Raw genomic sequence first — 16,501 nt, 5'->3', positions numbered from 1 at the left:
CAGGTTCAATCCCTGGCATCACACGTGCCCACGGAAGACACTTCTGGGGCAGGAGCGACAGGACAGCAGACAGGGTGCCTGCCATGCACGCGGCTGAGCCAAGTTCAGTCCCTGAGACCCCATATGACTTTCCCCAAGCCCTGCCAGGAGCGACCCCTGAGCGCGGAACCAGGAGCAAGCCCTGAGTGTGTGCCCCACCCCCCCACCCCCCAGAAAGAGAGACTTCTGTTGGAAAAAAGTCTCAGGCCTTATCTTTGGTCCCCGTCGAAAGACAGTAATCCCTGTGCAAACTGGACTGTCATCCAAAGCAGCCAGGCTACACTGACCACCTTGTGTCTACTCCCAAAGTCCACAGACTAGCAATGAGGACAGCTTACCAGATTGTTACCTCCAGAGTTCAAATGTCAGGGAAGGGGATGGTCAGTCCGCACGCCAGGGACTACAGACCCGGTTCCAGCACGCAAGGTGAAGCTCTGCCGCTCCTCCATCGGGGCAGCAGCCGGGGTCAAAGGGCAGAGGTCGGGGTCAACAACTAAGCAGAGTGCCATGCTCTCTGCTGGACAGCGCCAGCCCAGGGCCCAGATGGAGATCTGTCCGTTTGATTTTGGGGCCACACCTGGCGGAAATCAACCCAGGCCTTCTGCACGCGTGCCCGCTGGGCCCTCTCCAGCCCCGGGATCGGCAGGTTTAGAGCAGCTCACTTTCCCCGGACTTCCAAACTCCGCTTTCCAGGATTCTGGGAGAAAATGAACAAGGCCCCCGGTTCTCGAGGCCCAAAGCAGGGTGCCTCTACAACCAGGATGCCCCCCCCAGCCCCACCAGGTGTTGCGGGCCGCGCTGGCTGACGCCATGTGGGACCTGGAAGTCAGACCCCTCCACACATGGCCACTGCACTGGCTGGAGGCCAGGCAGCCAGATGCCCTGCTGATGGCCTCCAGGCCAGTACAGCCACTTGGAAGAGAGGAGAAGGCACAACTCCAGACGGGGGAGCCCCAAATACCAGGCCCAGGTCACAACCCTCCTTCTGCAAAAGGAAGATGAGTCCTTGGCAGTGAAAAAACACACCCAGAATCAGCTGTCACCAAAAATCATCTTAAAGGCAGAAAATGACTTTCTTTTATCTCCCACTTTCACTGTTAAGACACAGAGTCGACAGCAAACAGGCAATCTCCCTGCAACACAAGACTTATTTTTATGCTTCTGTGTGTGTGTGTGTGTGTGTGTGCGTGCTTGTGTGCGCGCACGCCTAATTCACATACGATGAAATCTCAGGGAAACAGCTTCTCATCAGCTGCAGGTTTTAAAGAAAGGGGAGAGACGGAGCAAGAAGCTATTGGAGCTCTAAGGCACCAATGGAATGTGTTTACCTATTTACTGGGGAAACTAGTTTTCATCATTTCCAAAAAATAGGCTAAGAGAAGGCCTCTGAGGGGGTGAAGTAGGCAGGTGAAACCCTCACACTTTATGCCACACGAAGGCGCTCCCAAGACTCCCTTTAGCAAACACTGCTAATCCCCGAGGCCACTTCTAAGGAGCCAGGGCCATGCCCAGGATCCCGACCCTCGGACCCCGACTGGCTCCTTGTCCTTTCCCTTTCCAAACAACACCACCTCCGAGGGGCCAGAGCGACAGCACGGCAGGTAGGGCATTTGCCTTGCATGGGGCCAACCCGAGTTCAATCCCAGACATCCCATATGGTCTTCTGAGCACAGCCAGGAGTAATTCCTGAGTGCAGAGCCAGGAGTAACCCCTGATCATCTCTGGGTGTAACACGTCCCCCACGTCCAAAAAAAAAAAATCCACACCAGCTCCTGCCTGTAGCAGGAGTCCCCAAGGTGTCCCAGAGCTGCGTTTCCATTAGGTCAGACTATCAAGTCGCAGTGTGAGCGTCTACCCGAGAATCACAGCAGAAACTAGGAACCTGCATCCATAGAGTGGAAACAGAATGAGAGTCACGGTTGGCCCCAGGATGACTATGTCAGCAGTCACTGCACCAGACAGTCATCCGAGAACAGCTGACAGGCCCAATCCCTGTTCCTGGGGGTCCAGTGCTGTGTACAAAGCTGGTGTGTGTGCAGAGGTGGTGTGTGTACAGAGCTGGTGTGTGCTCAGAGCTGATATGTGTCAGAGCTGATATGTGTGCAGAGCTGGTGTGTGCTGAGCTGGTATGCGCACAAAGCTGGTACGTGCACAGAACTGGTGCGTGCTTAGAGCTCGTGTATGTGTAGAGGTGATATGAATGAAGAGCTGGTGTGCGCAGAGCTGGTGTGCACAGAGATGGTGTGTACAGAGATGGTGTGTATGCAGAGCCGGTGTGTGCGCAGATGTGGTGTATGCACAGAGGTGGTGTGTGCGCAGAGGTGGTGCCTGTGCAGAACTGGTGTGCAAAGAGCTGGTGTGCACAGAGTTGGTGTGTGCAGAGCTGGTGTGCAAAGAGCTGGTGTGCACAGAGACGGTGTGTATGCAGAGATGGTGTGTGCACAGAGGTGGTGTATGCACAGAGGTGGTGTGTGCGCAGAGGTGGTGTCTATGCAGAACTGGTGTGCAAAGAGCTGGTGTGCACAGAGTTGGTGTGTGCAAAGCTGGTGTGCAAAGAGCTGGTGTGCACAGAATTGGTGTGTGCAGAGCCGTTATGTGCAGAGCTGGTATGCACAGAGCTGGTGTGTGCAGAGCTGGTGTGTGCGCAGAGCTGGTGTGTGCGCAGAGCTGGTGTGTGCCGAGCTGGTGTGTGCAGAGGTGGTGTGTGCTGAGCTGGTGTGTTCAGAGCTGGTGTGTGCTCAGAGGTAGTATACGCAGAGCTGATGTGTGCTCCAAGCTCATGTGCATGCAGAAGTGGTGTGTGTGCAGAGCTGTTGTGCACAGAGCTGATATTCACAGAGATGGTGTGTGTGCACAGGTAGTGTGTGTGCAGAACTGGTGTACACACAGAGCTGGTATATGCCCAGAGCTGGTTTGTGCTTAGACCTCGTGTGTGCGTAGAGGTGATATGTATGCAGAGCTGGTGTGTGCAGAGCTGGTTTGTGCTTAGACCTCGTGTGTGTGTAGAGGTGATGTGTATGCAGAGCTGGTGTGTGCAGAGCTGGTGTGCGCCGAGCTCGTATGCACAGAGTTGGTGTGTGCAGAGTTGTTATGCACAGAGCTGGTGTTCAGAGCTGGTGTGTGCTCAGAACTGATGTGTGTGCAAGAGCTGTTGTGCACAGAGCTGGTGTTCTCAGAGCTGGTGTGTGTGCAGAGTTAGTAAGTGCTCAGAGCTGATATGTGCTCAGAGCTCATGTGTGTGCAGAGGTGGTGTGCACAGAGCTGTTGTGTGCAGAGCTGGTATGCACAGAGATGGTGTCCACAGAGATGGTGTGTGCACAGAGCTGGTGTGTGCTTAGAGCTGATGCATGCTCAAAGCTGGTATGCACAGAGATGATGGTATGTGTGCAGAGGTGGTGTGTGCTCAGACATGGTATGTGTGCAGAGCTAATCTGTGCTCAGAGCTGGTGTGTACACAGCACTCATGTGTGTGCCAAGCTCCTGTATATATGTGCTGAGCTCCTGTTCTAGCTCCTGTAATGAGCACAGAACTCATGTCAGCACAGAGCTCACGTGTACGCTGAGCTCACATGTGCGCCAGCTCCCATGTAAGCCGAGCTCGTGTACATGCAGTCCTCCCCCGGCACCAAGCACAGATCTCTAGAACACACTCATGTTCAGTCCACAGCACTGAGAAACCACACTGAGGCCATCGCTCCCTCCACTCTGCCAAACACAATGCCCCCCCAAGCCCTGCTGAGAAAGTGGGCACTCTAAGGCCACTCCCCAAATGCCTGAGGGTGCCAGTCAGTCACTTGGCTTCCTCCTCCCAGCTCAACAGTTGGGTAGCTCTCTGGTTAAGCAGGGCGTACCTGCTGAGACAAAGGCAGTGAGTGCTTGGAAAAGGAATGGGCCAGGCACCCTCCCCACGGCCTAGAGAAAGTGCCTCCCTCCTCCCTCTAAGGTGGAACAGCGGCCGGAGGCAGACGGCGAGCAAGCAGAGCGGCTGCCAGACCCAGCAATCACACAGCCACCAACTGTCTCATCCATGCACTTCTCCAGCCCCCAAAAGCCACCACTCCATCAGTAACCCATCACTGCAGGAAAAATCTCAGCCTGGCCAATAACAGAGCGGGAGGGGTGGGGGCCCCAACGGATCAACATGAAGTAAAAGGACAAGAGGGAAATATTTTCAGAGAAAGAAACGCACGGAATAAGAGCAGAACCCCTGTTCTACTGGGCCCCGGAGGACAGCAGAAGGGAACAAGGACGGCTGGGGGGGAAGGAGGGGAAAGGTGCAGAGAGGAAGCCCCGGGGAGCCCAGCTCCTTCCGCCAAGTCAAGCTGCTGGCACTGAAGAAAAGTTCTCCACCAAGCTGGGCGCCACAGGCGCAGGGGGGGTGGGGTGGGGGTGGGGGGTGTTGTGCTGGGCGGTCAGCATGGGACACCGGAGCTGGGGGCAGAGAGGGGAGGGGCGGAAAGCGGATGCGGCTGGGAGGTGAGACGAACCAGGGAAGGCTGAGGCTTAAGTGACAAATGATAGCAGTGATTGCCAGGCAGGGGAGCGGGTGCTCCAGAAAGCAGCCTGCCCCATGCCAACCTGGCCCCGGAGCTCCAGAGACTCCAGATTAGCAGAGGCAAAGGGGACAGAAGCAGCAGGTGAAGGCGGCCGCAGACTGACTCGGGGACGCGAGGCTGGGCTGACAGGGACCCGACTGGCAAAAGTGACCGATCTCAGAGCCAAGCGGCAGGAGGGTGCCGGCTGGGGGATGGTGTGGCCGCAGAAGAGAGAAAGGCCAGGTCCTGGGCGAGGCAGGGCACCGAGAAAGGACGAAGCAACAGGTGACATCCACCGAGTGGCCTTCTCTGGTCGGGAGCAGCCCACGGAGCCGGCGGTAAAACTCTCACGGTGGAAAAAAAAAAAAAAAAAAAGGGCCGAGGCTCCCCCTCCCCAGCCCGAAGGGGGTGAACCCCGGAGCCCCCCAAGGCAACCTGTGGGAAAGCCACGCGCATGACAGCTGGATGGGGAACACGGAAGCAACAAATGCCCGGGCGGGCGCCAGCCAGGCACAGGGCGCTCCGGGAGAAGGCAAAAGTGATGAGCACAGAGTAGGCGAACGTTTTGGAAAGGTGACGAGGGTGGAGCTGGTGGGCTGCAGGCAACAGAGAGGGAAGGCGCGGGGCAGGAAAAAAACGGGGCGCCTGGAAGGCGCGGGGGGCGACCGAGGGCGCTCTGCGGGTGCCGGGTGCTAAGCAGGGCCGGGGGAGGGCGGCGGGGGACGTCGAGGCAGGCCAGCGCGCGCGAGCCCCGGGCGCCGGAGGGGGGGGCCGGTCGCGGGGAGCCCCGAGGGGAGCTCCCCGCAAATCGCGGGGAGCAGGAGGGCGGCTGCTGTAAGCGTGGGAGGAGGAAGACCAGAAAAGGCCCCGCGAGGAAAAAAAAAGGAAGAGAAGGGGAAGCTGCGGAGGGAGGGAACGCGGAAGAGCTCGGGAGGGCGGCCGGGGGCGACGGGGGGTCGACGGCGGACAAGTGTGCGGCGGCGGGAGGAGGGTCCCCGGCCAGGGCTCGGCGGGGGATGTGCGGGGGCCGGGTGACAGGGCAGCCGAGGCTGGCGGGATGGCAGCAGGGGCACGCGGACAGCGGAGGAGGGAGGAGACTCTGCAAGGTGCAGGGGCCCAAGCCCGAGAAGCCCGGGAGCCCGCGGGGCTCCTTACCTGCTCCGTGTCCCTCTCGTTCAGCGTGGGTAGGGGGGTCCGAGCGCTGGACATGGCGCCGGTATCTCAGGGGAGGGAACCGAGAAGCTTGGAGGAAGGGAGGGAAGGGAAGGCGCGGAGCCCGGTCGGGCGGGGCTTCTCACAGCAGGGGCACCCGCCGCATGGGCCCCGGCCGGGGGTGCGGGGAGGCCGGGCAGCCGCTCACGCCAGCCCGGGGATGCGCCGCTCGGGCTAGGCCGCGCCGGCTCCGAGCGGCTCCGGACCGCACCCCCCCGACCCCCGGCTGGGCTGTGCCGCCTTTCGGCCGGGCTGCGCCGCTCCGCCTACTCTCTGCCGCCGCAGCCGGCCGCCTGCCTCGCTCCTCCCCTGCCCTCAGCGGCACTGCTCCGCGCCCGGCACACAGGCAGCCGCCGCCGGACCTGCTGCTCCCAACATGGCCGCCTCCACCGCCGGCCCTCGGCTCTTTCCGCCGGCGGCAGCCGGAAACATCCGAAGCGCCCTGGAACGGGAGGGGGGCGCGCCTCCTCCTCCGAGCCCCGGACGACGGCTGAGTTCCGGAAACACCCGAAGAAGGTAACCCCCGGGGAGGCGCGCACCTCCTCCTCGGTTCCCGAGACCGAGCTTCGGGTCTGTTTACGGAAATCCACGAAGAGAGCCCGAGGCCCGAGGCCCCGCCCACGGGCCTTGCCCCGCCCCTTCGAGCCGGCTTCGGCAAGTTCCGGAAACACCCGAAGCCACTCCGCGTGCCCGGAGTCGGCCACGCCCCCGCCCCGCCCCGCCCCGCCGCCGACGGCCCTTGTCGGCTGTTTCCGGCAACACCCGAAGCCCCGCGAGCTCGGGTCATTCCCGGCGGGAGACCCAGAATCTGACTTGGACGCGGAGCGTGGAGCACACCTGTGCCTGGTATTAGTTGACTGAATAGAAACGACGAACTTTTCGCCCTTTCCTGCGATTAGCGTCCTTCGGTTTTAAAGTAACTTCCCATCGGAATCTTCATGCATCCGGTTGCCCGGCAGCTCTTGAAATCTTTCTCATTTATTTTCCAGCCTATCAACACGTGTGTCACCTGTCAAAGGCACCGTTAGTCTATTACCTGCCACTGTCTCTTCTGGCTTGTTTTTCTGTGCACCCCCACGTCTAGTCGAGAAGACACCTCACCCTGCCAGGTCCCTGGCAGGCGCCAGGTCAGCACTCTTGGCTCCCAGATGGGGTAGGCTGCGGATGTCTCTCCCAGCCATGATTCCGGAGCCAGGTCTGTTCACAAAAAGTGCTGTGTAATCTTGGGGGGAAGAAATCACATGACATTTCTGAGCTTAGCCTTCTCGCTCCTATATGGAAAACGATCCATGGCATAGGTCCAGTCCAGGTATTTTAAAACAGTCTTTGAATTCCGTTTCATTTTATGATTGTTATTCAAAATATAGAAATGCTGAGTTCTGAGGCCACTCCCAGTGAGTTGCTCAGGGGATGCGCCTGTATGCCAAGCATGCATTCTGATGCTCAGGGCTTACTCCTGGCTCTGCACTCAGGGATCACTCCACACACTGGTGGAGTTCAGGGGGATCATAAGAAGGGCTAGGGATTGAACCCGCATCCGTCATGCCTGTTGTACTTACTATCTCTCCAGCCCCTTGGTTAGTATTTTAAATTCCCCTGCAAAATTTAGCAGGAAAGACCATCTTGTCTTCATTCGTGTCTCAGTAAGAGAAAGAAACGCATACAAATGAGAAACTGGTTGACAGTGAGAATTCCTGGGGACAGCACAGAGCGTGGGCACTTTCCTTTGCCATCAACCAAGTGTGGCCATTGGCTCGGTGAGCTCTGAGGTCCCTCACATCTCTAGAGAGTCTCTCACACCAACAGGAAGTCATGTGGTTACCTGAGTAGGAAGTCCATGTGGTTACCTGAGAAGGCTGTTCACTTCCTTCTGGAGGGAGAACAGCCTGGTTTCGTTCCTCAGGCTCCAAACTGCCCCTGCCCTTCCTCCCCTGAACATGTCAGAACTTGGTCCCACTCCCTGGGGTCTTCAGCAGCTGAAGCTAGGCAGAACCTACACAAGCCAGAAACCAGGCTCAAGCCAGTCCCCAAGGGTAGGGGAGCAGAGAAACCTTGGGGACTCCAGGAAAGTGCTGCTTGGACTTCTCACCCTTGACCTCCAACCCCAGCACCAGCGTCTTGAATAGAGCCTTGAGCGAGTCACCCAGAGATGCCAACAGCGGGGTAGGAAAGTGTCTCCCGGGACAGCAGGGATCTCCTAAAAATGCACAGGTCTCCAGGACGTCAGGCTCGCTGTGCCAACTCCATCAAGGCCTTCTGGTCATTGCGGAAGAAGTTGGTTCAAGAGCTGGGAAGGAGGTGAGGGAAATGCCCCCGCACCCAAATTCATCCTGGAAAATCCATGAGAATGATACGCCCTCTGGTGGCTGAGGGGGGATGCACACTCTCCCTCTCACTTCTGCTCACTCTCTGTCTCTGTCTCTGTCTCTGTCTCTGTCTCTCTTTCTCTCTCTCTCACATCTCTCAACTATCCACAATCCTGAGTCCTTCAAAGGAAGATAAGTTTCAGGGCGTTCCCCATGCCTCCTCTGGATTACTCAGGTTTTCACCCCGCCTCACCCCTGCCCCCACCTCTACACTACGGCTCTTCCTTTCCTCTTCCTCAGTCTCTCTTGCTTTTTGCCACCTCCAACTCATCTCCCTCCAGCCTGTCTCCAACTCATCTCCCTCCAGCCTGTCTCCAACTCATCTCCCTCCAGCCTGTCTCCAACTCATCTCCCTCCAGCCTGCTCCTCCCAGTTCCCAGGTGGGATGGGCAGCTGGCTTTAGAGCCCTTGACCCTGCCCTGCTCTTAAAAGGGCCTTGCCCTGGGGGCTAGAGCCATAGGATAGCAGGTAGGGTGCTGGCCTTGCACACAGCCCACCCGGGTCGATCCCCAACATCCCACATGGTTCCTCTCAGCACTACCGGGAGTGACTCCTGAGCACAGAGTATAACCCCAAAACCGAACAAACAAACAAAACCCCAAAAGTTAATGAAATTTGGGGCCAGAGTGATAGTACAGCTGGTAGGATATTTGCCTTGTACATGATTGAACTGAGTTCGATCCCCGGCATCCCATAGGGCCCCCCCAAGCACAGCCAGGAATGATTCCTGTGCAAAACCAAGAGTAACCCCTGAGCACAACCTGGTATGGCCCCTCCCCGCCCAAAAAAAAGTCAATGCAGTTGTGACCATGTTACATAAACTACAGTAAAAATTTGACAAAAGGGGAAGGGGTTTGAACTTTTTCCCCCCTAAGTTTTATTTATTTATTTATTTATTTATTTATTGGGGTAACCCTAAGCAGTACCTAGCGTTTACTTCTGACTGTGCTCAAGGATCATTCCTGGCAGGGCTCAGGGGACCATAATGGGGTGCTGAAAGCGGTGTCAAGGCAGGTATCCTACCAGCTGTCCTGTCTCTCCACCCCTTCCTTGGTTTCAGGGCCACATTCAGCCATCCTTGGGCCTGGGCTGACTGACTCCTGACATAGTATTAGCTTTGGGAATCGCTTCTAGCCCCGTAACACAGTACCATACTCCTGTTGTTCATCGATTTGCTTGAGCGGGCACCAGTAACGTCTCACAACAAACTGTGAGACTTGTTGTTACTGTTTTTGGCATGTCGAATCACTATCACTATCACCCCGTTGTTCTTCAATTCGCTCGAGCGTGCCCAGTAACGTCTCCATTCGTCCCTGTCACGTGCAAGTGTAGCCCGATGACATACTGGGGGCTCCTTCAGGGTCAGGGGAATGAGGACCATTCATGGTTACTGTTTTTGACATATCGAATACGCCACGGGTAGCTTGTCAGGCTCTGCCGTGCGGGCAGGATACTCTCGGTAGCTTGCTGGGCTCTCCAAGACAGATGGAGGTTTTTGGGGCAGCCTCTAATCACCTTTACTGGTATTCCTAGTCAGGCATATAGGCGGGTATGATACTCTTAGTAGCCTGCCGGATTCTCTGAGAGTGAGAACAAGAGAATAAGAGGTCGCGAGGACGCTTGGTTTTATAGTCTCTGGATGGCCATTGATGGGGTTACACGGCAGTTGGTGGGTGTAACTGTCTAGCTACTGGAAGATGGGGGAGCTGAGTGGAGGAGGCCCAGTCCCGAACTGAGCAAGCTTGGAGATCTCAGCCCCGGGTCCCGCACACCTGGGTTCCTCTGCCAGTTCCTCATCCAAGCGTGTGGAGACTGGTTTTAGCATGGCTTTGGCTGGGTTCCAGAGGTCTTCAGCTGTCGGGGCTCTGCTCGGGGCGGAGAGGGAAACTCAAGGCATATCGAATATGTCATGGAAAACTTGCCAGGCTTTGCCGTGTGGGCGAGATATTCTTGGGAACTTGCCAGGCTCTCCAAAAGGGGTGGAGCAGTGCTCAAGAAAACTGTGGTACCGAGGGCTGGAGCAATAGCACAGCAGGTAGGACATTTGCCTTGCACGCAGCCAACCCGGGTTGGATTCCCAGCATCCCATATGGTCCCCTGAGCACTGCCAGGAGTAATTCCTGAGTGAAGAGCCAGGAGTAACCCCTGTGCATCGCCAGGTGTGATCCAAAGTTGGGGTGGGGGGAAGAAAGAAAGGGAAACTGTGGTACCGAGCATCAGGGGAGCGAACCAGCACTCTTGCTCCAGGTCACTGAACCATCCTCCAGCCTGGCCCAGAACCTTGAACCTGACCTCGAAATCGTGGTACCCACAGGGCCCTGCCTTTTCATTTTGCACTGGACACCACATACACAGCCAATCCTAGTGCCAAAAATAGTCTGTAGCCTGCATTCAGGGCTTTGCACAATCTGGCCTCAACTTACCTTACTGATATCCTCTCCAGTTCCACCTCCCTCCACCTCACTGATATGTACCTCCTGCACCCCACCACCCCTCCCTCACCTCCATGCGGTTAGGGTGACCCGTGGCCACCTACCTCAAGCATCTAGATCCAGTTCAAATATCACTTTCTCAAACCCCTGAACCCACTGAATCCTCAAAGATTAGTTACTAGGGGCCAGGGAGACAGGGCTAGAAGACATGCTTTCAACTGGGGAGTACCAGGTTCTATCTCAGACACCACATGATCCCCCAAGCACTGTCTTGGAAGAAGCCACCCCTACCCCAGCACCACCCAGTGTGACCCCAAAACTGAAAGGAAAGTAAAGATCAATGACAAGGCTGGAGAGAGAGCTCAAAAGGCTGACACACCTATTTCTCGTGCAGGATCTCTGGGTTTGAGCCCCAGAACTACACGGTTCCCTGTGCATTAAACCAGAGGGGTGCCCCCAGCATTGTTGGGGAGTGGCTCCAAAACCAAACCAGAGGAGTAATTGTTGCTGGAAGTTGTACCCCTCTCCGATTTGCAAATCCATTCATTCAAGAAATCTCAAATGAGCACCTCCCAAGGCCAGGATCAGCTTGGTCCCCAGGGCAGACAAGACACTGTCTAGGACCACCATTTCCCCACTCAGGCCTCTTGCGCTCCTGGTCTGTATCACCAAGGGAGGTTACCTGGTTACCTGCAAGATGCAATGGGTGGAGCCAGAGCAATAGTACAGTGGGTAGGGTGTTTGTCTCGCACACGGCCGACCCAGGTTCAATCCCTGGCATCCCATATGGTCCCCAAAGCACCACCAGGAGTAATAACTGAGTGCAGAGCCAGTAGTAACCCAAAAGCAAAATAAGAAAAGGAAAAAGATGCAATGGCTAACACAATTAGGTAGTGTCTCTGCGAAAGGACTAAGCATGACGGTGGAGCTGGCATGTTTTTTTTTTGGGGGGGGGGTCACGCCTGGCGATGCACAGGGGTTACTCCTGGCTTTGCACTCAGGAGTTACTCCTGGCAGTGCTCAGGGGACCATATGGGATGCTGGGAATTGAACCTGGGTTGGCTGCGTGCAAGGCAAACACCCTATCCGCTGTGCTATCGCTCCAGCCCCGAGCTGGCATGTTTATATGTGTGTGTTTATATGTACAGAGGGTCAGGCCACCGCTGGCGGTACTTGAGTGCTACTCCAGACTCAGTGCTCCATAACAAGCATGCATTCCTCGTCAGCCCTTTGAGTCCTGGACCCCTGGCTTAGTACCTATACAAGAGCACCCTGGGGCCACGGTGGATAGTGCAGGGGCTAAGGTGCTGGCCTTGTGTGTGGCAGCTGATCCCAGTTTGGTCCCTGGCACTGAAAGTTCCCCTGGGCACTGGGAATGACCAGGAATGACCCCCTCAAGCACACAGCTGGGAGAAGCCCCCAGCAGTGCCAGGGGTGACTACAAACCAGGGGCACACAGTGAATAGGGCATCTGCCTTACATGCAGCTGTCCCAATTTTGATCCCAGCACCCCATACGGTCCCTGAACCCCACCAGGAGTGACCCCTGAGCACAGAGCCAGGAATAAGATCTGACGACTTCTAGGTGTGGCCCAAAAAACCAAACCAACCAAACCAAAACCAAAACCAAGCCCCCCCTGCAGTCCCCAATCCCTTCCCCCATGCAAGGGTGTGGGAGAAGACAGCTGTCCCTGCTCTCTAGCGCCCTAGCTGGAAGAACGCAGTTTGGGGGTATTTGCTCTTGTCCCCCCCGCCCCCACATGCTCCAAGTGTATTCTGTTAGAGCAGCCCCAGCTGAGACCATTTCCCAAATCCCACCCGGCTGTGTTCCTGCCCAGCTCCTGCCTGGCGGGATGAGACAGTGACCCCCAGTTCTCCTCAGGAGCCACCGCCAGCAGCAGGGCAGGGAGCACATGGGGACTGAGCTCAGCTCTGGGAGGAGGTGCCCTGAAGGCTGCCCCCCCCACACCACATGCACACACGCGCGCACACACACATACACACACGTATACACGCACACACACACATACACGCACACACATGCATACATGCACACATATGCACACACGCATACACGTGCACACACATGCACACATGTGCATGCATACACGCACAGACACATGCATATGTGCACACACATACACACACATGCACACATATGCATACATGCATACATGCACACATGCACACACATACACACATGCATACATGCATACACACACGCACGTGCACGCCGTGTGGGAGAAGGGGAAGGGCCATGTGCAGTCCCAGCCTCACCAAACCGGACATGCCTTGGTTCCTGGAGGGGTCCTGTGTCCCCAACCATGTGTGGCCCACAGCAAGCCCCAGGGACAAGCCCTGGGAAGAAGTCAGGACAGGGGCATTCCTCGCCCAGCACCCTTCCCGCCAGAAGCTGCTTCTCCCTGCAATGCCTCTTGCTCAGACGGTCCACTCAAGGGGCAGGCGAGGTCTCCCAGGCTGACCACATGCTCTGTTTGCATGAGGGGTGCCAAGTTCTATCCTGGCACCACAGTCCCCCAGAGCACTACCGACGGGAACAACCCCCCAGCACAGAGCCAGCAATACCCCTAAGCACCAGGCCCCTGCCATCTCCTTTGACCCTTCGTGGTGTGGGGGGATCGAACCCAGGCTTCACATATGCGAGGCGTGCTCGGCCCTCTCCTGGCACAAACTGAATCTGGCCAGGGTTTGGCTGGGCAGGACAAGCGTGGACAAGTGCCTTGGAAACCAACTGCTGGCCCCCAGGCATGAGGTGGTGGTGGTGGTGGGCTACAGGCTTTGGCCTTGGTGAGGGAGAGGGGATACGGGGCTCAGGGTAGGGTCTGGCATAGATGGCCCCAGCTTTGGGTGTCACTGTATTGGTGTCCTGATCACCTGCAAATATGGAGACTCGGGGCTGGAGCGATAGCACAGCGGGTAGAGTGTTTGCCTTGCATGCGGCCGACCTGGGTTCGAATTCCAGCATCCCATACGGTCCCCTGAGCACCACCAGGATTAATTCCTGAGTGCAGAGTCAGGAGTAACCCCTGAGCATCGCTGGTGTAACCCAAAAAGCAAAAAAAAAAAAAAAAAAAAAAAAAAAAGGAGACTCTACCTGAGCCAGGGTTCGAGGTCACTGAGGACCAGGCTAGCCAGGTAGGATGGGGGTGTCCAAAGCAACCCTTAGAGAAAGGGATGAGAAATGGGGCCCTGGCCCTTCAGCATATTCTCTAGCCACTTCCTACTGTGCCCCCTCCTTAGTGGTGAACCCCATCCCCCCGGGTTGCACCTTCCAAGCCCAGAGCGGGATCCAGCAGCTGCCAGCAGGAAGTGGACCCTGGAAACGGGCCAGGGCAGGTGGTGGGCACCTACAAATATGGTGAATCTGCCTGGAGCTCAGACCACGGGCTCCTGGCACCATCTGGGGTTAACACCCCAGAGACCAGTGCCCTGTGTGCTGCTTCCGGGTGAGGGACCCTGAGCCCGAAGGAGGGCTCAGAGGTGGGGTCTGAGGAAAGGAAACACGGGCACTGGGGCCGGGGAGGTCACCCCACTTCCTTTCCCGCAGGTACCTCCATGAAGCTGTCCCTTAGCAGAGCAGATGTTTCAGTGAGGTGGGGGGGCGCCTCGGGGCTGGGGTACCTGTCTGGTCACTGCAGGCAGTAACCCCCACTGTGCTGGCCTGGGGAGGTCAGATGGCAGCCCCCTACCCAGAGTTGGTAGGGGAGGACTTAGGGCTCCTGGATGCCACCTGGGCCGAGCAGGGGGCTGGCTGACCATTGAACCACACGCAGAGGCAGCCAATGGCCTCTTCTCCCAGGCCCTCCCAGGAGAAAGGACCTTTTTCCTTCCCTGGTTTCTGGACTCACTCACACGATCTGAGGTCTGTGTAGGTCTCCCCAGTCAAGGGGGATAGCAGGGGGGCAGGAGAGAGGCAGTGGCCACAGAGAAAGGATCTGGAGATGATGACCTGTTGTCCCCTCCCCCTGTAACCCCTTCAAGGTGGTGTCCCCATCACTGGACAAAGGGGCCAACGCCAGTCATGGGGTCTGATATTCTTGCTAGTATTCTCTGGGGTGATGGGTATGGCCCCAAACCCCAAAATACAAAAAAAAAAAAAAAAGAAGAAAGAAACTCTCGGGGGCCAGAGGGATAGTACAGCAGACAGGGTGTTTGCTTTGCACATAGTCGACCCAGGTTCGATCCCCGGCATCCCATATGGTCCCCCGAGCACCGGCAGGAATAATTCCTGAGTGCAGAACCAAGAGTAACCCAAGCATCACTGGGCATGTGTAGCCCAAAAATATGCTCAAAGGCTGAAGCAAACACAGGCTTTGCACAAGCACTGTCAAACCAAAACCAAACCTAGAAACTTCCTTCTGCACCCTGTTGGACTCAGCTGCCACCCCCACCCCCAGGACCCTTGCTCTGCTGGACTCTGGGCAGGGCCCTGCAGTGCTGCTTGTGCCATCACTGGCACCAGGTGGAGAACCACACTCCAGGGACCAGCTTGCAAAAGACCGCAGAGGAAGACACACCAAGAGGGCACTTGACACACGTTTATTGAGCACCTACTGTAGGCCAGGGCAAGATAGGGCCCCGGGCCCTATGCAGGAGCATGGTCTAGCGAGGCAAATCATGAACCGCACCACAACTGGACAAAGGGCAGCTTGTGGACACACGTTCTGGGAGCTGAGGTCCCGAGCAACATAGCCACGTGATTCTCAAAGCACATCGGCATGAATGTAAACATAGCCACAGCAGTCAGAACGGACAGAAACACCCGCGGGAACTCACAGTCACGTTGCAGACAGAATCAGGCTTTTTGCTTATTTCTGCTCTACCCTACTGGGCAAGATACAGGGGTACATAGATGGGGAGGACCTGGGGGATTCTGAGTGGCATCACCAGGTACAGGTGTCTTGAATCCCACTGCCTTTCCCACTACCTGTCTCTAAAATCTACCCCAAAACTATTTCTGCCCACTCGTGGGCTCCTCCCAAGTTTTATCAGTTAGGGATTTGGCGGGATTCTCCTGGGCCAAGCAGTCCCCACTGGGTTGGCATAGGCTGGTCAAGGGGTGACACCCACCCTGGACAGCACCCATAACCTTCCCAGAAAACTTTGCATTCTCTGGTCAGATGCTGGTGGAGGCATCAAGGTGAATGTCCACCTTACATCACCTCTCCTGATTGCACAGTGAACTGTCCTACTATCATACATGCCCCCCAATTCTCTCGGGGACTTGGGAGTTGGGGACCAGAAAGGGGTGGGGGTAATAAAACCCCGTGTGGATTCGGCCCATGCTGGTCGGTTGAGGACGAGGTGCGGGATTTGGTTAAGGGATGGAAGTGGACCTCGCTGGCCCCGGGAGAGAGAAGCTATGGTGCAGGGTTCACAAAGCAAAGGCGAGGGGAGCAGCTGAGAGCAGAGCAAGCCCCTCCCCCGAGAGAAGCTTGGTCCCCACTACAGGCGGGCCGTGTCCTTCCACGTCGCTAAGGCAGAGGCCAGCTCAGGGCTGAGCGTCCCCCTGCCCCAGGAGGGTGCACCTGGATGGAGGTCGGCCGCTGGCCTGGAAACGGGCTTCCACTTCCAAGCCAGGGGGCGAGACTCCCCCTTTCTCTGTCCACAGTGTCAGGCCACGACCCTGCTCAGGCCGCAGCTCCAGCTCCCGAATTCCTTCCCCAGTGACGGCCCAGACGGAGCTCTCAATAAAAAAAATAATTTATTGTCAACAAACGAGTTATGTACAACAGAGAACTGGGGAAGGGACGGCGGGGGGGTGAATGGGGGGGCCCCCCGGGGCCGGGGGCTGCAGCAGCCTCCTGCAGGGAAGGGCAGGAAGAGGTAATGGAGGCTTCCGGGGATGGGGCCTAACAGACAGGGGGCCGGAGGTCTCCCCCCGAGGTATTCCGACC

The 16,501-nt window shown here is 57.0% G+C and overlaps 1 protein-coding gene across 3 annotated transcripts in view; it reads right to left on the bottom strand.

Annotated features, from left to right (window-relative positions):
• The window catches only part of MARK2 (microtubule affinity regulating kinase 2), a 54,829-nt gene extending 48,458 nt beyond the window's left edge, over positions 1–6,371 (bottom strand). Inside the window, exon 1 of one of the 3 annotated variants that reach the window (XM_056131705.1) lies at positions 5,730–6,371. In XM_056131705.1, the coding sequence (XP_055987680.1) occupies positions 5,730–5,783 (54 nt within the window). In that variant the 5' untranslated portion in view covers positions 5,784–6,371. The remainder of the gene's footprint in view (positions 1–5,729) is intronic. The other 2 variants (XM_056131703.1, XM_056131704.1) reach the window with 2 other exon arrangements.
• Between the last annotated feature and the right edge of the window lie 10,130 nt (positions 6,372–16,501).

Source organism: Sorex fumeus, unplaced genomic scaffold (genome assembly GCF_029834395.1).
Source record: "Sorex fumeus unplaced genomic scaffold, SorFum_2.1 ptg000093l, whole genome shotgun sequence".
NCBI lineage: Eukaryota > Metazoa > Chordata > Mammalia > Eulipotyphla > Soricidae > Sorex > Sorex fumeus.
Note: the sequence above shows the minus strand (reverse complement) of the source record. Positions and strands in the feature narration are given on the sequence as shown.